We start from the raw sequence: 26,389 nt of genomic DNA on the forward strand, positions 1-26,389 counted from the left end.
AGTTATTTTGGTGAAACTTTCTAACTCTATAGGTGAAACTTATAGGATGTCAATTTCTTTTGAGTCTAATATGGTTTCAAGAAGTAAAAAATCTAGCAACAAGGAAGTAGTTCTTCTTGGTTGATGTTTCCAACGTGATATTTAGTTTTTATTATGAGGTGTCATATAAATTTACAGGCAAAATGCATTGCTATAGGTAAAGACCAATTTCAAACTATAAACCTCAAAATTTACTCAAAAGTACTAGTATGACTTTCTCCAGGCTGTATACTTTGTGATGTGCCCTGGTCTCCTGGTTCCCATCACCTGTCAATCATTGAAGAGCGGTTGAAGGAGCTGGGACTGTTTAGTATGAGGAAGAGGAGGCTGAGGGGAGACCTCATCACTCTCTACAACTACTTGAAAGGACACTGTAGAGAGGTTGGTGCTGGTCTCTTCGCACAGGTAACTAATGACAGAACGAGAGGGAATGGCTTCAAGCTCCAACAGGGTAGGTTTAGACTGAACATTAGGAAAGAATTTTTCACAGAAAGAGTGGTCGGGCATTGGAATAGGCTGCCCAGGGAGGTGGTTGAGTCACCATCCCTGGATGTGTTTAAGAGCCGTCTAGATGTGGTGTTGGGGGATATGGTGTAGGGGAGAACTTTGTAGAGTAGGGTAGATGGTTGGACTCGATGATCCCAAGGGTCTCTTACAACCTAAATGATTCTATGATTCTGTGATTGTCCCAAGGGCATGGCACAGCTCTGTGTCTTCAGGAAACCTGACTGTGTGAAATGAGTTTGGGTAAATACTTCTATGTCCTGGAATTTCACCTATTTTGAGCTTTAATGTGCCTTTTCTTGGGCATTTCTTCCATTGCTGCCTGTTTTGGGGTGTTAATTCGGTCACACTAGAATTCCTTTGATTTGCAGCTTTTAGGATCAGCCCAAGATAAAAGGAAAAAGATTTATTAGTGACCACCCTGCACCGCTTTTGCAGACAGGTAGGAGGAACGGCAGCCTGCAGTCAGATATAACAAGAGGCTTATTACAGGAAAAGAAGGCTCTTGGATTTGCCTTTGTAGCAGCTGAACAATTTGCTCTGAGTATGCCGGTTTGGATAGGCGCGTGGTCCGAGAGAAAATGTACGCTTCAAATATTGGGTAGCAAGGTTTTTTTTCCTAATGTATCCGTAAAAAAATCTTGCATTCGTACAGTTTTCTGCAAGGCTTACAGAAACACCATGTGTCATGATACACGCTAAGCTCCAGCGGTGAACAGCAGGAAAATGTTGAAATTGATTTCTTTATGTTAAAGGGATTTGATGCAGTCATTCATTAAAGTTCTGGGTGCCAACAAAAGAGGTCAAAATCCAGCCTCTGCGCTGATGTGTGGATTTCTTCAGCTGCTTAGGAGAGCAGGCGGCTCTAAGAATAGGATCTGGTTTCTATGGCATTCGCCTTGTGTGTAACAAAGAAGAAATAATTCAGGTTTTGAATATATGTTATCATTGCTCTAATGGGAAGAACAACATATTGTCTCCTTTATTTATCTTATCTATATCATCATATGCTTTAATTCTCTGAAGTTGAGCATATGAACATCTTCAGTTAGATTTCATTAAATCAGATGGGCTGTTGCTGTCAAATTGATGGAAGTTATTAATTTATAACTCAGTTAATTGATTTACAGAGAGGTAGAAGCTCAGCCTGCAATCTTTCCCTAGAATTTCACTTTTATAATAAGGACCAGAAATTGAGGGAACAATAGAAATATCTGATTTCTAACTGTTGGAAGATAAGACAATTGGAAATTTCAGATGAAGAACTCAGCAGAGCTGGTCATTGAGCCCAACAGAGAAGTAGGACCTTCATTTAAATGTCATCCTTGTAATCTCTCTTTATCCCTGGCATATTCCCCATAGATCCGCATTCCAGATCACAGAGTGGTAGATAACAAAAAAAAAGACTATAGTGGGTTGCTTGTAAAAAGGAGATGGGACCAGCTGCCCTGTCCCCCAATCTCCATGGCAGAGAAGAGGAAAAGGATACAAGGTAGGGAAAGCAAAACAGCAAGAAAGGAGGAAAAGCCCCAGGGGGAAAGAGAGTTTCCCAAATAATTATACAGTGAATTTCACTGCAGGTGATTCGTGACTTTTATGACTTAACTAGACAATAAAAGTCTTTTAATAGAAGGTACAGCCAAACGGCCTACTTGGTTTCCCCTTCCAGCAGGCCTCTGCTTCAAGCCTTAAGCTTTTGCTCCTGAGTTATTATGCTTTTACTATTATGCTTTTAATATTTTACTATATTATGCTTTTATTAGTGCTGAGAATCACTAACTTCATTACAGATGTAGTAGTAGCTAGTGTGGTAAGGAGCACATCTCCTATGTGCAAATGCTAAGTGGTAAATTAGCACCTGATTATTAAATCCACATGATGGTAATTGTGAACTTTTTTCTCTTATTCATCTGAGTTATGTCATCTATTTTTGTTCCTTTTACAAGGAACCTTTCTGTGCAGGACTTGTAACAAAAATCATCTCTTTGCTACCAAATAATCTTCTGGAATCAGAAACTGCTCTTTTTTGACAGGAGAGGCTATCTACATGGTTTGCTTTTTTCCAAACTATGCCAAGTGGCATAGATAAGGCAATGGGACAAGCTAACTGAAGCCCATGGAAAGCAATGGCATCTGGAGAGTAAGCCTTATGAGGAGCGGCTGATGGAGCTGGGGGTGTTCAGCCTGGAGAAAAGGAGGCTGAGGGGAGACCTTCTCGCTCTCTACAACTCCCTGAAAGGAGGGTGTAGCCAGGCGGGGGTCGGTCTCTTCTCCCAATTAATAAGAGACAGGACAAGAGGAAATGGCCTCAAGCTGCACCAGGGGAGGTTCAGATTGGATATTAGGGAAAGTTTTTACACGGAAAGGGTTATTAAGCCTTGGAATGGGCTGCCCAGGGAAGTGGTTGAGGCACCATCCCTGGAGGTTTTCAAAAGATGGGTTGACATAGTGCTTAGAGACATGGTTTAGGGATGTGGGGGGTTCTTTTGTATAGTTTTTTTTTGGTGGTTTTTGTTGTTTTGTTTTGTTTTTTTATCAGAATTAGGTTGATGGTTGAACTAGATGATCTTAAAGGTCCCTTCCAACCTAGACGATTCTATGATCTTTGGTTACATCTGCTGCAGTGCAAAGAAGCAGCTGCCCCTCAATTCCTGCTGTGCCCTGTGAGAAGATCAGAAATTGTTGTGTTGAAGCCCACATGGTGACTGTAGCTGGAAAAACCGCTTGCCTTTAAACCATACTCAAACACTGTACCTGAAGACCCTTGTCTGTAGTTTCCTTCTCGGGAACTTCTTCTCTTTCTCTCTTTTCTTCTTCTCCTCTTCTCTCCTCTTCTTCTTGCAGGCAGATGACTTACTGAACACTAAGGGGCTGGAAGGGACTGGAGTAACATCATAGTAAGAGCCTTTTCCTCTATTTTCTCAATTGCAGATGAAGTCGGGGGAAATGGCTGCCAACATTGCCCGGGAGCTTGCGGAGCACACAAAAAACCACTTGTACGCAGGTGACATCACGTACTCCGTGTCCGCCATGGTCCAGCTGGTGAACTTGCTTGACGTGCAGCTCCGAAACCTGACTCCGGGTGGGAAGGACAGTGCTGCACGCAGCTTAAATAAGGTAAAAACAAAGGGAGTGGGGAAGGGACAGGAGGCTGAAGAAGGGTTTGGCTCTCCCTGGAGAGCTATTATAAACGTGTTTCTGAATGACTGCCATTTTAGGGTAGTGATTCTTTCATAGTAGACAGGAGTACCTGGCAGTTTTTCGTTTACAGTGTATTTTATTCTGCTGAGAAATGAAACAGTTGTAAATGCCAAGTGTACTATTGGTGCTGGGAAATGTATACCCTTAGATGTGTAGATATATGAACTCCAGGTACTTCATTGTGGTCTCAGCTCTCATAGCTCAGTATGAGGATAACTCAAGTGATGCCATGGCAATTAATTTGGACGTGTGCCACCGTGAATGAGACCAGAATTTTGTCCAGCATTTCCAGTGCTGAATCTGTCTGTGAGATGCCATGTAATATGATCCAGAAAATCTGAATATTTAAAGCCCCAAGAGACAGAGAGAGTCTGGATTTTTATTTTTTTTTTGTCTTTTAACATTACAAAATGCTGATGTGAAGGTCAAATAAACACTTTCATGCATTAATATAAACAAATAAAAGCAGACAGAAACATTTATTTACACTGGAGATATATTTACCAAAGACACAGAAGATACCGTCATATTTACACTTACGGTCTTCAGGATGGTTTAGTATTAGAGGACCTTTTTAGTGATGATCCATGACTTAACCCAGAAGCACCTTACTGCATGGAGATGGTGTGGTTTCTGTGCCCCCTGTTTGAGAAGAATTATTAGTCCTTTTGTCACTTCCAGAATTAAGTGGAATTGCTACATACTAAAGCTGCTAGAAGTTGCCAGTTGTGGGAGGAAATACGGGCTGTGAAGTCTGTAAGAATAAATTTTAAGTTGAGGGTTTTCTTGGTCCAAGGCCCTCTTCATCACTCAGTCTCATGTAAACACATAGGATAGGATTTATATAGGATTCAGATGGTTAATTCTGTGGGCCTGGTTATAAGAACAAACCACAGCTGAACCCTGTGGCTACGAGCACATGGTTATGTTGGCCACCTCGTTAAAATAAGTCACAGAATTTTGTTTTCAGCTGCGTAGCTGGCTCTGACAGCCCTGGCATCCATGTAAATGAGAACAGAACTTGGTCCCAAGGTTATACAGGGAGTAAATGATCAGAGCTAAGTCTGAAATTTCTTGCATGATTTCTGAAGAGAAATACGTATCATAGAAGAAAATTGTCTTTTTTCGTGTAAGCTGTTAATGTAGACTTATGCTGTTATAAATACAAAGGGCTTCTGGATTGCTTGGCATTACAGCCCCACGGGAATTGAGGTCCTGCATCTCATGTGCTTTGCATGTGCTGTAAATTAGGTTATCTTGATGCTTTTAATTAGTGCTGCTTCCAGCTATATTATAACAACATAGGTAATAATTGTATTAACCGTTACATCAGCATAACATTATTTCTTATAATCATACCATGGTTCTTTGTTTGAAATGATGGTGATGTCTGACAATATCAGGTAAAACCAGCAATTAATGTCACCTACTAATGGGTTTCATGGTTGCAGTCTGCTTGCTCTTTTGAATATGCCCAAGCCACACCCAACATTTTGTCACTTCAGCTTTGCAAGCACATATTTTTCATCTTTTTATATCCCACCTTCCGATCTGTGTTGTGATTACATGAAACGGGGTTGTATCACCAGGTCCGTACAGGCAGGTACGAGTTACCGAGGGGAGGGGAAGACCGGGCAAGGCAGAGCTCCTCGGCTCGGCTGCCACTCCTGGGGTCCCCCCGCTATCGGCTTTGCACAAGCAGCTCATACAAATCAATTGCACTCCGCATTAAAATTCTGGACCGCGTGGAGTCCTGCAAAACAGCGATGCGAGTCAGTGATCCAAATGACAGGCTTGGTAATTTACTTGCTCTCATTCCCCACTTAATTCTTTAGAAGAGCAACTGCTCTGTGTTCATTTGAGAATGCATGAATTCAACTTGGAAGTAGTATTGGGCAAACAAAAGGCAGCAGTTACTGCTCCATTTTCCCCTTCGCTGATCAAGAGTATTTCAAAAAAAAAGGAAAAAAAGTCATTTGCAAGGAGGTTTTTTTTAGTGCTGTTTAGTCAGAAAGAAGAAATAAAGTAAGCACTAGCCATTAAATACTCTTTTTAATCACTAAAGGAAACTTTAAGGGGATCTGAAAGTAATTACCTGTGCCGTTTTTGTACTGAGTTTTTTTACAAGCTGATGTACAATGAATTGAAATAAACCAGCATAATCAGAGTTTTTAACAGCCATCATCTTTCAGAAGCCACTTTCCTGTCACTAAAAGCTTTATGCTTTCCACTGGATCAGGCTTAATTAAGGTAATAATTGTTCTATTGCAGACTGGTAAGACCCCCGAGTGGATAGCTCTGTAATTTTCAGCAAGGCTTCCTTTGATCTCCATTTGTTTCTGTAAAGTCTTCGTACTGGCCAAGTTTACCCAGAGGAAGATTTCTACTGTTACAAATTGATGAATTAGAAATGGAAATTAGGCATTGCATGATACCTGGGTGTATTTTGTTTATTTCAGAGCCTCAAAAACTCTTGGGGAACAATTTGGCTCTGAGCTGTGCTAATGGGATTGCACTGCTGTGAGTTGAGAGCACAAGTTCCCCTGAATCTCTATTGATGTGCGATTTCCAACCCAGGCACATCAGCAGGAACAAACACAGCCGAGCCAGCAGCTCTGAGCAGCCTGAGTTTGTGAGATTTGGTTGTAACAGCGCAGAGCTCACCGGGTCTAGCTCGCTGCTGCAGACTGTCTACAAAGTCCCACGGAGATAAATAAGCGCCTGTTTGAATTTTGGGACACACCAAAGTGTCACAAAAGGAGGTGGGGGGCATGCGAGCGCATAGCAAAGTACAGTCCTAAATGTGGATTCTATGGAAAAGATGAGATTCTTTTTGGAAAAGCTATTCAGCATATAAAGGATTTAGGCCCAGGAATTACAAAGGAAAGCACAACTCGGTATGAGGGGACTGGAGAATGCACTATTGGAGAAGCAGTTTAATCCAAAGGGGAGGGAATGGCCTCGACTGGAAATATTACATTGGATTCCCATTTCATTGTTACATCCTCTTCAGTGCCCTTTAGGCTCTCGGGAGCCCTGGGCAAGGCTCTCTCCTTCAGTGCAATGTGTGATCACAGTTGGTTGAGCTGGCTTAAAGCAAAGTCACAGCAGTGAAGCTGGAGCACTCTACGTTTTGCCTTGGGCCAGAGACCTGAGCAGGTGTATCAGGATGGTTCTGTACAGGTCCACCATGGATCAGGATGCAGTCCTGCATACATCTTGCTCCCTGGAATTGGTTCTGCTCATCCAAAGCGTGGTTATACCTCACTGTGCCATCAGCGCCATCTGACTGCAGAGCCCATGCTCTTCTTATGTAAATAACCATCAGCCCCATCCTTTCCAGCCTTGTTTGACATGGAAATATCATGTGTGATCTCCAAGCTGTAAGGAAAATATCATCTCTTGAGCATCTCTACTTGACTTCAGTGTCTCCTACCATCTAACAGCTGCTCTTGCAAAGTTGCCAGTCTGTGCTTTACTTCACTGAAAAAGGACTAACCCATTTTTTTGGAGCCAGTCCTTCCAGCCTTCCACTGCTGCCTAACTCGCATGCTTCCTCTGGTTTGGTTGGTTTTCAGGAGCTATTTAAAGAGAGAAATGAGGTTTTTTTCATAGGCATTTTCTTCAATTTTTTTCCTTTGTTCTGTCACTAACTTGTTTTTTCTATTCCGTCTTTAATCTGCTGTCTTTATGGACTCAGCTTCAGAAAAGGGAGCGCTCTTGCAGGGCCTATGTCCAGGTATTTCTTGTGTTTTTAATACACGTGTCCAGTTGTTTGACTGAATGATTGTGAAGTGGGTCTTGTCTCTGTGAATAATCTGATTATTACTGTCTTTGTGGCAGCAAGTACTAAGGTTAAGGTTACAGGATAATAACTTCATTCTTCATCTCCCCCCACCTGCCCCGTTGGTCTCAGACTTGACAAGAATTTGGGGCAAAACCTCTGAACCGGAAAGTGGGAAAAACCCACAGAGAAATCTGACAAGACTCGTCCTGCCATCGGAATGCGCGGGACAGTATGGATGCATGCAAGTAAAGAATGCAAAACTCCTGCTCATGGAGGCGTCTCCAGACCGGCTGGGTTTTGCTTATGAGATGTCACTCATGTAATTGCCACCTGCATTTCCTTAGTTTTCTTTCTTCTCCTATTACACTTGCAAATTTAGAAACAGTTTGAAATGACAACACTCGGCATGAGGGAGGAGGTAAGATTGTAATGAACTGCAGAGTGTCCTCGCAGAGGAATGTAGGGAGGAGGAGAGTTCTGCAAACTAAATACAAGATTGGGAACATAATGTCCCGTAAAGTTCACACAGCTATGTCCCGACTTCTGTAGGCTTACATTGTGTTTTACGTGAACAAAGTCAAGCCCCAGCATTTTGGAAAGACCTGCTTGTAGTCTTTTCAACAGTGAGGCCTCGGGTTATGTTATTTATCCTGTCACCTTGCCTTATAGGATTTGCTCCAGTGACTTTATATAAACTTGTTTGTATACTGTGGGTGAATTAATGCTTCTTTAAGAAATGTGAACATTTTACCTTCTAAGTTCTGTCTTGTGCTTATGAACATTGATGTTGTATTTATGGGTGGTTGGTCATTATTTCTATGTGTATGTATAACATGCAGAGGTGTAAAAATGAACCCCGTGTTTCTGGAGGGGGCTGTCTATACCTGAATTTTCATGCAAAATTCAACTTCCCTACAGTTGGTATTGACTTTAGTTTGTGAGCACATACTTCATTTAGCGTGTGGGATTAGGTGGTTTAGATTTCTAGGACATTAAAAATAAAACAGCACCCCTCTCTGCTGGTAGACTGTCTGTCCTCCCTTTGGATATGGTAATGAGAAGAAGTCACCTTTTCCCTTCCATATACATTAATGGATAAAGATGAGTTACGGAGTTATACATCCCTTGTCTGGTGTGAATTCTCTTAAGATCCCAGAGAAGTAACTAGCGTTTGAAGGAATTTAGGAAAGTTTACATTGCAACACTCGCTCCCAAGCTAGCTGTCTTGTCTGCTGGTACCAACGGAAACGTGGTGAGACTGGTTTGACCATGGACTACATAATCCTGTTGGGGACCTTGGGTACCACTCTACAGAGCCAGTGCATGCTACTGGTCTTTTTGTCTTCTTTCAAACAGTAGTGAATAGTGAGTTTAATACGATCTACAGAAATCTTGTCATTGATAAAATAAAGCCTGAGTATACTGCACAAGCTTCAGCTTACCCTTAATTTCAAGGACTTCTTCTCTTTCACTTGGAAAGACTACTTTTGTGTTTAAATATAAGTCATGTGTCTACCTCTTTAGTAAACAAAAAAGTGATGAAAGGTCATTGCCTGAGCTGTTTAGTATAAATATGGACAAAGCTGGTAAATATATTGAAGAGGACAGTTCTATAATGGAGGGCTTGAAGAATGAATTAGATGACCTAATTGAACCTTTCCAGCTCTGCTTTGTATTATATGGTGGTGAAGTAATGTATCTGGACATGTTTTCATACAGCATGTTTCCATTTGAAAAATCATGTAGCTAAAGTCATCAAAAAATCTTGTGAGGAAGAGTTTGTAATAGCAATTAAATGTGACTGCAAATATTCCTGTTACAGGCCACTTATCCTTTACCAGGCAGTGAAATGTCAGGGCTGGCTAAGGCAATTTAGCAGAAATTTTTCACCAAACGTTAAATGGTGAAATCCTGGACTTTGTGAAGACGATGGGAGATGGGAAATCACTAGGAAATATGCCACTGATGGCAGAGAAATAGTTTTCAACCTTGCTGACATGATCTCCTTGTGCTGATGCCATTCTTGTGAAGAGCATCCATGGCTGAATGTGGCTCACGGGGCTGGCAGTGTACCTTCAGAACAAGGAAAGTACAGTACGAAGTTAATGTGAGAAACGTCCAGCAATTGTATATATCAAAAGTGCAATTGAGAAAAGGTGGATTTTGGGGAGGAAGAGCGTGACTTGAGAGGATAATAATTGCTAGAAGCAGTCTTAACTGTTTTCTTTGGGCTGACAGATTTAAGTAGTTATGACAGAGCCCCTGTAGCAATTGGGGTGTAAATTCCTCTTGAACCCAAAATAAATGAATACAAATAAATATGTAAAACAGATCTGGAAATTTTGCAAGTTACTAAAATATGAGACTGGGATTATCATCAGATTATCATTTCATCTTGTTAGGTAACTTTATAATTAAAAGAAATATTGATTTAATTTGTGCAGTGTCACAGTATTTGTTGAGTTAAAAGCTCAGGGATTTTATTTACTGGAGATAGAGGTTACAAATGCTGCTCCTTTAGCTGCAAGTGTGGTAAATGATCTTTTTTGTCTCAAAAATCCAACAAGAACCAACCCAACAGGTGGCATGATAAATACATATTAATATAATGACTGGACAGTTGCTGGGAGATTTTTCAATCGCGGTGATATTTAAGGAACTGCCACATGGGCTGTAATCCATGATACTGAGTCAATTTAGGCTGAGCTGACCAAGGTAAATACCCAAGATAGATGGAGTGTGTGGCCTCAGAAAAGTGCTCCATTAGCTAAGGAGATCTTGGACCTGATGTGTGGCTTTCTGGAGAGCAGAGATCTACGTCTTTCCTGCCCACCTTTCTGCAGTGCACTGTTCTTGCATTCTATTTTTGGGAAAGGGATGGAGAAGTCATCATGTGGAAGAATGAGTCACAATGGGTGACGCATTTGATTAGCATAGCTTTGTTTGGTGGCTGGTGTGTGACGTAAGTTGGTATGAATTTTCTGTAATTTTTTTCAGAATTGATATTTGTTCATTTTCCAAAGGTGTTTCTCCTTAAACTGAAGCACCGTAGTTGTAGACAACACAAAACATTTGTCTTTTGGGGGCTGTGAAACTGGGTTGGGCGTCACAGATTTCTTCCATGCCCTTCAGCAAGTGGCGTGTCCTCGCTGTTTATCAGATCCCCAACTTAAAATGCCATGGGTACAATTCTCCTGGCCTCTGGGAACAGAGGCGGGGTAGTAAAGAAAAAAAAAAAAGGCTTGAGTACTCAGATATTACAATAAGCAGGACCATATTAACACAGAAAACTTAAACATGGGGAAAAAAATTAGAGAATTTTGCTGTAAGATTTAGTTGCTGGAAACAGAAGCTTTAATAGAGGTTCATACCACGTCTGGGCATGTAGAGTTTTTATCACATACATGTATCTGATTGCAAAATCTGAGCTCACCTCTTTGCTTCCCTTGGATTTGTGGGCTGGAGCTCTCTCTGGGGCATCATGAGGCCAATGGATTTCGCTACGCTGCCAGCCAGTGGCTTCTTCCCATTTTCATGCTGCATGGATGCTACATTTGGGGTGCAGATCTCAGAAGACAAAAGCTTCACAGGATTCCCGTTCTTTTTGGCTTTTTAATTTTTTAAATCCAGTCTCGGTGGCTTCCAAGTTGGAGGCCAGTGAATACAATTGGTAGTCTGAGTGGCAGCTTTATGGGAAAGGTGGAAGGAGGCAGCAAAGTGTTGCTTTTGCAGCATTTTCATGTGCTGTTTGCTGCTCTGGTTCCTGCCATCTCGTGGGCTGCCCTGTAAATCAGCTTGCTCTGCTTTTGTAATTCTGGGTTTGACTGTATGGCAAATGGGTAAGACAGTGGAGGTGCCGCCCTGTCTGTGAAGATTACAGGAGCTCTTAGGTGCAGGTGTCATCAGAGCCACCGGTGAGCCAATGCAGGCTCCAGGTAGCAGGCAGCGGCAGGTGGTTGCAGTCCGAGTTGTCCTTCTGGTTCTCCTGGAAGTTTTCTGAACGCTTCGTACTTGTACTGTGGGCTGTTTGAATTGCTGTACTAAGCAAAAAATGAAAAGCTTTCCTCAGAGGATTCAAGGCATTAAGTTCAGAGCTGAGTAGAAGAGACTTTTTTTTTCTTCACTAACCTAGTAGCTCTCAGCAGATAAAAGGTGCATCTGGGACTTAGCCAGTGTTATTTAAAGTGGATTAATTCTGTTTGTCCTACTTCTTTCTGGCTTGCATGGCTGGTCCCAACTTCTGTGAAGACTAAACAGAAGAAAGTTGTAGCTCTGAGAGGGAGCGTAAATTGAATTATGCTGCGTTTATTGTGTTCTTGTTGTACCTATGACAAGAAAGACTCTAACCTCCATTTATATAGAAAGGAGCAAATTAATGAGGATTTTCAAGTTCCTTGTTTGGTCACTTAATTGGCTGTATGACAAAGAGCTCTGCAGTGCGTGTCAAACAACTTTCAGAGTCCTCTAATGATTTGCGCATTGCTCAACGCCTGATGCTATTCTGCAGGGCCTGTCAGGCAAGGTATCGCTGTTAAACTGGCTGGAATAAATTGGCTAGCAGTGTGCATACAATGTTGTACATTAACTGTAGCTACAGGGAGTACTTTTAGCAGCTTTTTCAAGAGATGGAGATGTTTGCCCATCAGCATCAAAGTTCCCCGAACTTTTATTTAAGATAGTTAAAAGGACATCTGAAAGAAGTGTGACTCACGGGGTGGGGGGTTCTGTGGTTTGGTAGCCCTTTGTTAAAACTCTATGAACTTCATATACTTCACAGCTTGAGAAACCTGCACTTGATTTATGTCAGCAAGAGCGAAACTAGAAATCCCCACCCTGCATGTTTCTACCTTGGTGAGCCCGTTGTTAGGAGAGAGGAGGATCAGAGTGGCAGCCTTCGGTTCGTCACCAGACCCCAAAATTCTTCGCATAAATGTTAAAAAGGCAGGCGACCGTGTATTCCTCTCCTTACAGCTGAGCTACACCTATGGCTACGTGCCCACACGTGACATAGCAAAACTGAGAAAAACATCTAGTGTTCTCTGCGTTGCTGTGTGCTTAGTCTCTGCTTCAGGCTGAATCGGTCCTGGAATCTGGTGACACTGGTTAAAAGCCTCAGTATAGATTGCCATAGAAGTCAGTGGGAGATGGCCCTTTGATTTGGACCATTGGAGAAAGGGCTGAGTCTCGTGGACTCCCTAAGAGTTCCCTTAAAGGCTGTGGATATTCTATCAAAGAGGCATTGCTTGCTTGCAAGCCATTTTCCTTTCTTGCTGCAGCTTTGCTCGCTTCCCCAGTGTGATTGCTGTAGCGGTTGCTCATATAGTCTCAAATCCCAAACAGTAGGGCAGCAAATACAGATGATTCATAAATGCAGTTCTCAGCTTACTCTGCAGGGAAGATCTCATTAAATGAAACAGATCATATGTTATTTCCTTCTTCCCAATCAATTCCTTTTATTTCAGTCCTACAGACGCCTTCTGACCTTAGAATATTCTTTGTCATATACTAAGCAAAGCAAAACCATAACCTGTAATTTGTAACCTTGTTCTATTTCTCAGATCTCCTATTTTTCGTGTGCTCCCATTAGGAGATTATTGGTAGTTCAAGGCCAAGACTGCAAACTTTGCATGCCTAGTGCAAGACCATTAATTCCATGGTTAAGCATTTTGTAGATGGCCTAATTTTAATAAAGGTCAGTGCCTTTCTTCTCACTGCAGTGAGTTCTCAGCGCCACTGAAATTCAGGCTGTTTCTTAGCCGGTATGGTTCCTGTGGCCACAGCATAAATATTTGCAGTAGAGTTGAAAAGAGAAGGTTCCGTGCTCTTTCTTGAGAGCCTTTGATCTCAATCTATGGAGCAATTTTAGAAATTCCTTTGCAAGCTCAGGGGAGGGTTTCCTCTTGCCTTTGCCAGGAGTAGTAGGTTTTGACTCAGTTCACCAAAACTGGTACCACCAGTTGCCAATCACCACTCTGGTGTTAGGTGTAGGCCAGTGCTTCTGCCTGGGTTTTGAAGGCAGAAACAGAGATTAGCAGTAGATATTCTAATGATTTATTTCTTTTTTTTAAGTACTCATTGAGGTTCAGCTGGTTTCAGTCTAAATATGTGTTTGTCCATTTCACTGAATATTGTAATTGGTTTCTAATGACCTTGTTGCTTTGTAAAAAGCCTTAGACAGTGGCTGGGCTTTCCTGTAAGAAACTGCCTCCAGTGTGCTTACTTATGCTTTGACCAGAGACAAATTTTGATTTGGAATTAAAAGAATAAATGGCAAGATGAAAAACCATCTGAGGGTGAAAAGCCTTGTCAGGCAGATTTGACGGCACTTCTCAGCTAAGAAGCAGGATCTAATGCCATAATTTAGCCAAAATGACATATTCTATGTTTATGAAGCTGGAGAAATGACATGCGCATCTATTTTTGACTTGAAGTCACACAGAGTGGATGACTGTTTCAGTTTGGTGGCCCCTGTGTGGTGTGATCATGGTGCCATTTATTTGTCACTCTGGAAAGACACATCATTTCCCAAGCTGGTCCCTTTCCATGCAATAACCTTGCCAGAAGCAGCTCCTTACATGCCCAAATCCATATTTTCACACTGGTCCTCTTCTCCAAAGGGCCCATTCTGGCTGCACCAGGTACATTCAGAGTTAATAGGAGTTTCTTTTGTACTGGTGCTTTTTCTGGCCAGAGGCAAGAATTGCACAACTTCCAGCAGAAGGTGTCATCAATGGCATTAATTAGTTTGGAGGCTTGCAAATACTGATAGCTTAAGAAAAGGTTTTGTTTTAGCACTGGGTGTTTCATATGAATACAGAGCAAAATCAGGTGTTCTTGAGCAAGGAGGCAGGTAAGCTTTTTTAAAGAGCCACCACTTTCCAGTAGGCAGAAGGAAAAAAGAGCACAATGTGATCATTGACCCATACCCACATTTCAGTGCATCTGCTGTCGGACAGATTTTTCATTTTCACTCTGCACTGTTGACCTGAAAGGGTTTTTGTCCTTTTCTTTCTCTGCTGATTTGCCGTAAAACCTCAAGCTGCTATTAAAAAATGGGCTAGTAATGTTTTTGCAGGCTTCAAATAAAGATAATGGTGCACTTGTTTTGGAGCAGTACCTGGAGACCTCCGGCAGGACCAGAACCTCGGACTGTAAGCACAGCCCACGTGTCTGTGTGATTGCACTCTACAGTCTCAGCTCGGCTGTTCTCAGAAAGCATGAGCAAACCTTTTTTGATGAAGCTGTGCCAACAAACACCTTTGGTACAGGGGTAGCTGTACAAGCACTGCTTGTTTCATGCACCAGCTGTGATTTTAGTCTACCGATGTAAAGCACAGCCTTGTTGCTGTAGGTCCTTCTATCCTACTTTTTGAAAGTGCATTGCATGAAATATTCCTATAAGATCAAGGAAGACAAGTGTTAGCAGTATGAAAAAGGGCTTTAAAAGTTAAAAAAATGAGATATTTTAATTAGAGATGTCATTGCAAAGGTGATGGTTTAATGCCACGTGCCACTGTCCTCATTTTCCCAAAGCTGCTATCAGAGGGAAGACCTTGATGTAGATTCCATGCAAAATAATGTATACAGTGTGTTCAGTCTCATCTTAGGGAGATGCTCCTTTGTAAGGGAAGACAGACTGCATATTTCAAAACTACTCAGCAGAAGGATTCAACCAATATCACCTGTAGGGTCTGCTGATATTCACTGCCAGGAAGCAGTATTTTCTCCAGTGGTAAGTTTGTTGGGGTTTTTGTTCTTCCATCAGCTGGCTTTCTAAGGTCAGGGTTGCTGCACTTAAGCACCATAGCACAATGTAGTCTGGTCCCAGATTGGGCAATGAGATGAGTGAGTACGTTGAACATCTCATAGTGATTTCCAGCGTTGACTCCCAATTAAAGACAGATTTTACATTACAAAATTTGCTTTTGTCAAAGAGCAGTGCCTTGGATGCTGGTACGGTGAGAGATAGATAAATGGATGTGGTATCACTGGATATATACTCCCCTCCTAGGTTTAAAGTGTGTGTCATGTAGCCAGATATTCTCACCAGACATTTCTAGAGGTGGAGAAGATAAAAATAAATGAACAAGCAAAATTCAGTTTTACCAAGTGAAGAAGCTGTCACAAAGGAAATCAATGGGATATGTACGTTTGGCCTTTTAGTAATGTATAATTACTGTAAGACTCCTAATTAGTTGCCTTTTGACGGTACCTCTTTTAATACCAATTTGTAAGTGTCTGGGAAAGAAGGTTTACATTTTGTTTCTATTTTGTAACCTCAAGACAAAATCAAGAAACCATGAGCATATTCCCTTATTTGGGAAAAAAATCTCCCTCTGCAATTTATTAACATTTATTTACATTGAATGTACACTCTGTGTGTGGTGCTATATAACCACATAATGAAAGGGATCACCATCATGAGATTTGTCTTTTATGCCTGACATGTTCTTGCTCTTCTCTCGATATCCAATTGTAGCCACTGCTGGAGACATGAAAGGTCCACTGAGTCTAATATTCATTGCTATTACAGGCTCATATTAAGGGGTTTGGCTTTGCATGTATAGATACCCTGACACCACAGACAGCATACAGCTACACCTACATCTCTTGGGGTAGAAAGGCAGATTGAAAGTCTTCCTTCTTGGCTCCCTTCTACCATGCCTTTCTTCCCTTGTTTGATCTTAGCTACAAACAAGCAAGTTATGCCTTGTGAAAGCTTTCTCTTGATATCACTTGAGTTACTTTTGTCCTTCCCCTGGGCATATGTATGCTTGTGCTGTCTATTCAATAAGCTCCAGCAACCTTGGCATTGATTTGGTGCCATGCTGTGGGTGATGTTGAGGTATGTTTGGGCTCCAATCCCCACATTTTTATTTTGCATGAGGCTTGCAGGGGTTCTTTGGAAATTGTTCACCCAGTTGATCTGCATTTGGAAGAGGGATCAGGCAGGGGAAGAGAAGAAAACCACAGCAGAGCAACTGCTTTAGCTTGGGAAGCAAGGACAGGGTCTTTGAGGAGGTAGACATGCAGCATCCTTTAATAGGTGTTGGGTTCTTCAGGGATAGGATTAATCTCATGTGACTTTGGGTACCCGGATGAGGATAATGCTTGCTGTAGTTCCTTTTGCTTTCAGTGGGGAGAGAAACTAGAGAGCATCTGGGCTCCTGACTTGGCTGCATGTTAAATTCTTGAAGTGAGGTGGGGTGAAACTAGTTCAGAACTTACCTAGCTCCCTCTGAAAGTCTCCACCTTTATCAGGATCACCAGGAATCTCAGATAAAACCTATCACACCATCAGCTCCCAAGCACACCTGTCCCATGCCTTTTTCATTTCAAAGGTCCTCCATCGGGGCTAACCCTCCTTCCACTGGTCACTGAGAGGCTTTTCCAGGAGCTTGACGCTGCTGATTTTCTATGCTGGAGCTTCATCAGACCACAGAGTCATTGGAGCAGGTGCCAAACCCACCTAAACTGTGACAGCTCAGCTTAAATGCAAAGACACAGGCTGATCCTTGTCCCTTGTGCCTGCCTTCCCACAGTCCCCACTCCCCTGCTCAACTTCTCCCAGTTGTTGTCTCTGTCTCAAGAGACACTGTTGCTTTAACAGCTGTTTTGTTTCATTTAAATGCCTACCTCAGCTCCTGTCCAAAATTCAAACATTTCATTAGCACCTCATCTTCTTGGCTTCAGCCCGCAGCACTCAGCCATAATGAAGTGCTGCACTCATAAATATAATGCCGGGAACACTTGATTAATGCACTGAGACAGGTGAGGAGAATGACCCTCCGAGGAAAGCTATGGACTAAATTCATCTTGGATGTAATGCTATTGAAGACAGTCTACCAGCTTTGTTCAGATACGGGCTAAGGGCGTGACCCAAAGTCCTTGGAAATCTTTCTGGAATTTTTGCGTTAGACTCCGGATCCAAAGTGATGCGTAGTGGCTGGTTTCAGGTTAGTCACTTCATGAGGATGGATGCTCATCAGCACCACGTCCATTGGGTGGGATGTACACATTGTGCAGGAGGCAGCATGTTAGGCCTTATTGGTGTTCTTTCTCAAACTTTGCATGCATACATGCATACACGTTAAAAAAAATATATAAAGTAAAAAATGCATTTGCTGGAATAATTTTCCTGGGTACAAATCTTTGCATCAGATGTTTCACCGTAACACAAATATTTCAGTATCTGTTTCATGTTTTGACAAATAACATCATTACCTTTCCATCCAGAGCCAGGAGCTGGATCTACTGCAAGGACTTTCCACCATTCAGATATTGATAAAAGTATCCCGGATGTTTTAACAGAGATTTAAAGACATCATTAGTAACTGAGCTAAATGGAAATAACGCAAATTGTAGTCTGCATGATAGCACTGAAAGGGGAGAAAAAAACTCATTTTCTGCTTTTCATGCATAAAAGATCTTTGCAAGAAAATACCTTGTTGTGTAGAACCTGCACAGCAAAATAGTCAAGCTTTTTGGTCACTGGAAAAGAATACTACTTCCTTTTTGCCTGTAAAGACATAAGCTACCAAAGCAAACTACATAATTTTATTAAGAGCTACAGACCAGAATTCCAGATTATAAAACACCAAAAAAACCCCCACTTAAATGCTATGGATTTTTAGTATTTCTTCTTGACTACTAAAGTTAACCAGCTTTTTGTGTGCACATATTAAATGTGTTAAGATGATTTTTAGACAATTTAGGAAAATCAGTTTAATAATCCGTTATAAGAAATTGATCTATGGTTAATAAGTTCCAATTAGCAGCAAATAATAAAAGGATTCCAGTCCTGGATTGTAAAGACTTGACAGCAAAACGATTTTTTAGAGGACGAGATTTTCAGCCATTTTGGTTTGCTTTGGTGGTTGAAGCGTGGGTTACTCCATACTTTGGGAAACCAAGCTGTGAGGCTCAGGAGAAATGTTGTCTATTAATCAGGGGACCGGGGCAGTAGCTGCCAGGGAGGGGAAGATCTGTTTAAGGTACAAGAGAGGTTTGGCACAAGAACAAATGAGTTAAATGATCATTAATAAATGTAGGTTGGCGAGTAGGAGCTTTGTACTGTCAGAGGAGCCCGACTCTGGCTCAGTCTTCCAACAGGAACCATGGTGGTATGAGAAACCTTCCAACCTCAAGGACATTTAGGACTAAGATGTACATGGCAACATTTCAGTGAAATGTCTTTGCTGGGATTAAGAGCACCAGCAGTGGCAGGTCTATCTGTCTTTGCTTCTCCTTGAACCTTGCTGTAATTGAAGTGGGTTTTTTTAAGGTCACCTGCATATAGCAATAAAATAAAACCCTAGTTTGATGTGGTTATATTCTGCCGTTACACACTTGTGTCTGACCGTGGCTGGTGAGTGAGTCAGGATGCCCCACACGCTCTGTTGCCATTGTAACACTCCTCCTGAGGGCTCTGCTGAAGAATGGGCCCTGCCATGTCTTCATTTCGCGTATCATGTTATACGGGAGGGTTTGGAAACACTGTCAGGAGTACACACTGAAATATTTCCATGAAAGTGACCCCATGGGGCACCCTTTAGGCTTGCAACATGTCGAAATCCCATGGGACTGTCCTTGCCTTGCGTAAGGGAGGTGTGGGTCTGATGCCCATGCGTTTGGTGTGCAGGAAAAGATTAAGAAAGGCAACTGCATCTCACAGGGAAGGTTGGTTTCTGCAGTAAGCATTAGCTGGCAGTGGAGGTGTTTCTTTGTGGGGCAGGCCTGCCTGGTGGCTAGACATTAACCAGCAGAAGAAAGCACAATCGAAGTACCTTTTTTCCCACCTTTTCCTGTGCCCAAGGAGTTCTACCAACTGGTACAGCTGGTCTCATTAAAAACCGTTAGCTGGAAGGTAGTTGAGTCAGCTCTGGTTAGTAACTGAGCAGGGGCTTTAGGCTGAGCAAAACCTCCAGGCTGGGTAAGCTCTACTGCTGTAATTTTGCAATCATGAGGCCAGCATGGTTTCGTGTGATCCTGGATGCGCATCCAGATTAACCTGTGGGAAGTTCTCCATGGGAGGGCTCTTTGTGCGTGGCAGCCCAGGGCAGAAGGTGCACCGCAGGAGAGACTGAAGTTGTTAGTGCGGGGCTGACTCCTTCCTGAATGGAGCGATTTGAAATGTAATGTTTTAACAAAATCCCTACGGGCACCTGCTGCTTCTCTGGGTGAAGTGGCGTAACTCAACTATCTCTGTCTTCATGCCTGCCTGCCGGAGGTTATGTGGTGGGAAACGCTCTAAGGAGCCCTAAGCCCTTGCAGATATTAAATAACTTCCTTGGGTGCCCCAGCCCTACTCTTGAATTCTGGTGCTACAGGTAGCAGCAACCTGCTTCACAGATGGGTCTCGAAATCTGTTTTCCTGCATGTTTCCTTAACGATTTCCTCATTTTCCCTCCACCCCCCCCCCCCCCCCCAGTCCCTAATTCCTTCTTACTCCAAGCCTAGAGTTGCTGATCACGGAAGCAGAAAAGCACTATTCCCAGCCTGCATTTAGAATAAAATCAACATTTCCTCCCTCTCCCATCTGATGGGGTAAATGATGCCTAGCTCCACTGCAGACTGCCCCAATGAGCGGGGAGATGAGATGCTGTCCTCTCCCTGTATGTTGATATGTGTGGAGGGTGGGACTGAGCATATGTCAGAGGTATCAATGGTGCTCCAGAGGTTCCCCAGAGCCCTTTCTCACTCGATCCCTCTCCTTTGCAGGCCATGGTGGAGACAGTGAACAACCTCCTGCAGCCACAGGCTCTAAATGCGTGGAGGGACCTGAACGCAAGCGAACAGCAGCGCGCAGCCACCAAGTTACTCGACACTGTGGAGGACAGTGCCTTCGTGCTGGCTGATAACCTGCTGAAGACAGACATTGTCCGGGAAAACACTGACAATATCCGTAAGGGACAGATCTCATAAATAGCGAGAGCAGCCAGAGGGAGAGTCAAGGCTGGGAAGTCTGGCTTTGGTCTTGGCCCCTAGATTAACTGGAGAGCAATTTGTTAGATATGCCTCAGCCCTTTGTCTGAAGGACTTAAAAATCTTTCCAAAAGAGCCTAAAGGAATAAGGCAGCTCTCTACCCTTGAAATCCCATCGAAAATGAGCACCTAACCTGCCTTTATTAGTCCTGGCTTTGAGGGCAAAATCTGCACTAGAACAATGAGAGCACAGCTTCACAGGGAGATTGTTCATCGTAATGCAATTGTGTTTCGTTTCATACAAATTTGTGTCTTTATTTTGCTGATTGTTGATTTTAATTAAAAAACAAGCATGATGGAATCACCAGCACTCCCACTGTGCATATGTAAAATGCGAACAACTCTTCTTTCTATTTTTGTGAATACAGATCCTGAGCACTGATAACATTTACAGAAAGTACCAGTTGCCAGTGGCAAAGAACTAGCATTTTCAGATTTTCATTTTAACCATTTTCCTTAATATCCTGAGGTTCTTGTTTACAAGAACTGGTTGTCTTTTGTCTTCCACGGAAAGTAGAATTTATTTGCCTTTTTTTTTTTTTTTAATTAAATTTAAAACTTCTTCAGGGCAAAGATTTAAAAAGAAATAAGAGCCCAAACAGAGTCTAGCATGAAACATTGTAAGTTGATTATTCTGCTCTCAGATGGTCTGAAACACCATTTTATAGCTTTGAAGTATCATGTCGAAGATTATTTTGGTAGAGATATTTTCTTAGTGTCTGTCTGTCTTGCAAACAGAGCTGGAAGTTGCGAGACTTAGCACAGATGGGAATCTGGAAGATCTGAAGTTTCCCCAGAACATGGGCCATGGGAGCGCCATTCAGCTGTCAGCAAATACCTTGAAACAAAATGGTCGAAACGGTAGGTTTAATCACTTTATTAATATTTAAATTAACAGCATCAGTTGCTTATGACCTTGACTGCAAGCTAAGTTGGCTGTCTGGGAATGTATTATATTGCTAAGTCATTCACAGCCTTCAAAAGTATGATGTGCTGGTAAAAATACACCAGATCCTTAAATGATGTGGCTGTTGGGGCACAGCCCTGACTCCAGAGAAGTGCTGCTGTCTGCAGTAGGAGGCTTCAGATGGGATAAAAGCCTTGTTTGAGTAAACTGCTTCAGATATTTGTATAGTGCCCCCCTGTGAAGAAGCAATAGTAGAAAATATTAATAATGAACCAACATGGCAGAAAAGGTTGATTAAATGTTGTGAGTCGAAATCTTCAGTGTCTTTCTTTCTGAAGCTTATGAACCTCCTGATACAATATAAATTAAAGATGAAGTTATATGTGAACGGTCTTCATGCTGCCAAGCCATTTATTTCCAGACCAGGAATTTGAGCAGACACATTTTTTTTTCTCTCTACAGCCCTGCTATAGACCAACTTCTAACTCCAAGGCTTTCTACTAGTGGGCCTAACATGCTCCTATTTATGAGTTCCTTTAAAATTTAACCTGTGTGCAAGGGGAAAGCACTCTAGTACAGGCTTTGATCACTGCAGGCAAAACATGGAGTGATAGAGCAGTATTACAGCCAGACCAGCTGGATTAAAACTGCCAAAATGGCACTTAAAACTGCCAAAAATTTCTGACAACTGTTGAGAGAAAAGTTTGGTCTGGTGGTTCAGAAAGAAAGTTTTGCCATTGGCTTCCTTGATGGAGTTTGGTACCATTGCATGTAGGATTTAAAGAGAAGTTTTTCTTTTAGAGACAGTGTAAAACCTAAGATGCATAGCAAAACTCCAGTGGGGCAGGAGTTTCACTCCGCTAGTGGGCTTTGGAGATATGTAGGGAAAGAGATACTGTGTTGACATTGAGGAAGAGGAAGTTCATATTTCTAAGCATGGTATCACTGGAGTTCTGGTCAAATCAGGAGAGCCCCATCAATTTGCACCAGGTTGGCACCCGCCTAGAGGTCACCAAAGAGCTAGAAATAAAATTATCATAGAAGGATTTAGGTTGGAAGGGACCTTTGGAGTCATCAGTGCTTCAGCTTCCTCAGAAGCTGGGGTGATTCCTGTAGAAACAAAAAAATACCTTCCCACAACTAATACATATAAAGCCAAGCTAATCACATTGAATTCCTATTTATAGCCCATGAAATAATGTGCAAAACAGAAGGGAAACTGGATGGTTTCAGGTAAAAACAGTTGGCTGGTAGCCTGGGTTTTCTGCAGGCTCCCTATTGCTGGTTTGTTGGGTTTTTTTTGTGGAAGAGAGGGTATCTGATTGGCAAATTAAGAAAAGAAATATATATTTTTAATGACATTCCTGCAATTTTGTTTTACCCTCCATGTGAGATTGGAATTGCATTGGAGAGTTTTGGATTCCTTCTCCCAGATTTGTCCTCAGTGTTTCTGAGGTAGTCTTAATTTATTAATGGACTCTAATTATAGTTTTATACTGCATCTGTGCGACCCACCAGAACGAAACATAGAATCATAGAATAGTTAGAGTTGGAAGGGACCTTAAAGATCATTGAGTTCCAACCTCATGGGCAGGGACACCTCCCACTAGAGCAGGTTGCTCAAAGCCCCATCTAACCTGGCCTTAAACACCTCCAGGGATGGGGCAGCCGCAACTTCCCTGGGCAACGTGTTCCAGTGTCTCACCACCCTCACAGGAAAGAATTTCTTTCTAGTATCTAATCTAAATCTCCCCTCTTCCAATTTAAAACCATTACCCCTCATCCTATCGCTACCCTCCCTGATGAAGAGTCTCTCCCCATCTCTCCTGTAGGCCCCCTTCAGGTACTGAAAGGCTGTTATAAGGTCTCCCCAGGGCATTCTCTTCTCCAGGCTGAACAACCCCAGCTCTCTTAGTCTGTCTTCATAGGGGAGGTGCTCCATCCCTCTGATTATCTTTGTGGCCCTCCGCTGGACCTGTTCCAACGGGTCCATGTCCTTCCTGTGTTGAGGACTCCAGAGCTGGACACAATACTCCAGGTGGGGTCTCATGAGCGCAGAGTAGAGGGGTAGAATCACCTCCTGCGACCTGCTGGCCACACTTCTCTTGATGCAGCCCAAGATGCGGTTGGCTTTCTGGGCTGCCAGTGCGCACTGCTGGCTCACGTTGAGCTTCTCATCCACCAACACCCCCAAGTCCTTCTCCTCAGGGCTGCTCTCAATCCATTCTCCGCCCAACCTGTATTTTTGCCTGGGATTGCCGTGACCCAGGTGCAGGAACCTGCACTTGGCCTGGTTGAACTTCATGAGGTTTGCACGGGGCCCACCTCTCAGGCTTGTCCAGGTCCATTTGGATGGCATGTTTCCCAAGCATAGCCTGAAGAATAAAGTGTTATGTGAGGTGGGAAATGGACCACCTGGCCTCTTTTCTCTGGAGCCAGTTACACCCACTGGTGCCAAAAATAAGCCCACCTTCTCTGTCTACCACTGATCTGTTTGCTTTAAGAGAGGCAGCTCTGCCCTTCTTATCTGTGGACCTCTTGTTGCACCTCATGGTGCTCATTGGGATTGGCAGGACGAGGTGAGTTTTCTTATGCCATATCTTGGTCCTTTCACATTTTCCTAGAGAAGTTCTAAAGTTGGTTCAGAGAAGAGATCTGAAAAAAAAACAAACCCTAATGAGCTAACCTGGATATATAACCTCTTACTGCTCTTCTAGGTGAAATCAGGGTGGCTTTTGTGCTGTACAACAACCTGGGCACCTATCTCTCCACGGAGAATGCCAGCATGAAGTTGGGAACAGAAGCAATGTCGACTAATCACTCTGTCATTGTCAACTCCCCTGTCATCACAGCAGCAATAAACAAAGAGTTCAGCAATAAGGTTTACCTAGCTGATCCCGTGGTGTTTACTGTCAAGCACATCAAGGTGAGTGAGTTCAAAAAGCATGGTGTTTTTTTTTCAATTTCTAAAACAAAGTGATGCAAAAGTTGGCTGGTGTGAGGCCCCCAGCAGTCCTTGATCAGATTTTGAATTATACATTTGTTCATTTGCTCTTTGTGTTACTTACGGGGAATGGCTCTTTTACATTACATTAATAAAAGTAAAGAAAGAGTCTCCTTTGAGCTGATGCCCATTGCTCAGTTGCTGACACACGTCATTCTGTAATTAAAAACTACCAATATATTAGAAAGACCATAATATTATTTTATCATGGTGGCAGGGGATATTAGAGGAAAGTGGAATTAGAGTGAAAGAGGACAGCTAGTCCTCCTGCTAGCCAAGCACAGTCATTACAAAAGTTGATTGCTTAAAGCAATTAATTTCTCTGCTATGCAATGCAAATGAAGCAATCTGGTTTTGAAGAGCTGGATTTAGTCTGTGGCTGAAATTAATCAAGAACAAAGAACTAAGTTCACGTTAGCAAAGAGCGCAGCAACAATCTAACTTTCCCTGGTATCAGCAAGTAATACTTGACGTATAAAACACTGCTGATTGTTTATCCAAAATTAAAGGGTGAGAGTTACAAAGTGCCTCTGGAAAAAAAAAATAGTGCATTTAGAAATCTCTGAAACCCTATCATTTTTATGGCATTTAGTAATTTTTTCTCTGCAGCAGTCAGAAGAAAATTTCAATCCGAACTGTTCATTCTGGAGCTATACAAAGCGTACAATGACAGGGTATTGGTCTACCCAGGGATGTCGCCTCCTGACAACTAACAAGACACACACCACATGCTCCTGCAATCACCTAACCAACTTTGCAGTCCTGATGGCACACGTGGAAGTTAAGGTAGGTGTTGGAAATTCATAGGCTGCCAATGCACTGGGCAGGAAAAGTGGCCAATGTAACACGATTTTGTTACTGCAAATGGAGCTGAGCAAAGAAATTGCTGTGTGACAGTAACTCTAACAGTAGAAACCATCTGGTGTAAATCTTTCTTCTGCTATATGGTGAAACAGGAGATAGTCACACCAATGCAAAGCTTGGTGTCTTGAGCTCCTGGCATCGGCAGCTCTCAGCTGAGGATGATGAGTGGGCAGAATCAGCTGTTGCCACATCCTTTGCTTTCTGGTGCAGAGCACCTCCTGGCTGAGTCCTTACTTGTGGGGTCCTCATTGTGCCACCAGGGAATAGTGAGCACCCTGGGTGATGGGGCCCGGGTAAGTATGCAGAGTCTGTCTCGTGGGGTGCAAGTTGCGTGTCCTGCTCACAGCAGCTGCAGATGCACTGCTACGCGTTTGTGTTAGGTGCACGCGTGGAGCCAAAAGTATTTTTCAGCTTCCAACGAGGGGAAAAAGATACATTTTCTGTGTCTCACCACGTGACAGTGAGCCACACATAAAAGGGAAGTTCCTTACACCATCCTGCATAGACTGTACATCTGTCTGAAGCCAGTACGTGATCAGCTAGTTCCCTTGCCTGCATTTAGGTCCATGGGGTAATTCTGGTTTCCCACATGACTATGCACGCTGGAGCTAATGAAGTTACTCCTGAAAGTCATGTTCCTCATGGTGACAGTGGCTTGGGGAGTGAAGTGCACATTTGAGATTTTACTTAAGAATAGGAGACTGGTTGAGATGGTCCTCCGTTTCCTGAGCTCTCTTGGCTGACTTTGGTTGAGAACAGTCTCAGCTGCTGTAGAAAGAAGAGAAGTCCCCGATGTCCCAAAGATTTTGGCCTAGTGATTTTCTGTGTTGTGGTGTCTCTGTTTCATGTGCCTCGCATTGCAGCAGAATCCAGTGAGTTAGATATGGATCTGACATTTTCCATGCAGACAGAACATTTCACAGCCGCTTCTGTGGCTGCATAACCGCAAAAGCTATTATGGTTTTAAAAGACCTTTTCTCAAATAGTCTTCCAGTGTCACTCTTTAGTATGTTTTTGTTTCACTTGATAATCTGAAGAGGAATGTGAAGAGCTGCAATAAAAATGTGTATTAAAGCACCATCATGCATGACCAAAAGCT

At 42.6% G+C, this 26,389-nt stretch overlaps 1 protein-coding gene across 17 annotated transcripts in view; it reads left to right on the plus strand.

Moving 5' to 3' along the window:
• ADGRL3 (adhesion G protein-coupled receptor L3) overlaps positions 1-26,389 on the plus strand; it is a 288,036-nt gene that overhangs the window by 191,454 nt on the left and 70,193 nt on the right. For 13 of the 17 annotated variants that reach the window (XM_074147553.1, XM_074147555.1, XM_074147554.1 and 10 more), the window contains 6 exons: positions 3,475-3,660; positions 7,445-7,483; positions 20,252-20,435; positions 21,254-21,376; positions 24,140-24,348; positions 25,036-25,212. In XM_074147553.1, coding sequence (XP_074003654.1) covers positions 3,475-3,660; positions 7,445-7,483; positions 20,252-20,435; positions 21,254-21,376; positions 24,140-24,348; positions 25,036-25,212 — 918 coding nt within the window. The remainder of the gene's footprint in view (positions 1-3,474; positions 3,661-7,444; positions 7,484-20,251; positions 20,436-21,253; positions 21,377-24,139; positions 24,349-25,035; positions 25,213-26,389) is intronic. The other 4 variants (XM_074147559.1, XM_074147561.1, XM_074147562.1 and 1 more) reach the window with 1 other exon arrangement.

The sequence above is a fragment of the Numenius arquata genome, chromosome 5, assembly GCF_964106895.1.
Source record: "Numenius arquata chromosome 5, bNumArq3.hap1.1, whole genome shotgun sequence".
NCBI classification, from domain to species: domain Eukaryota; kingdom Metazoa; phylum Chordata; class Aves; order Charadriiformes; family Scolopacidae; genus Numenius; species Numenius arquata.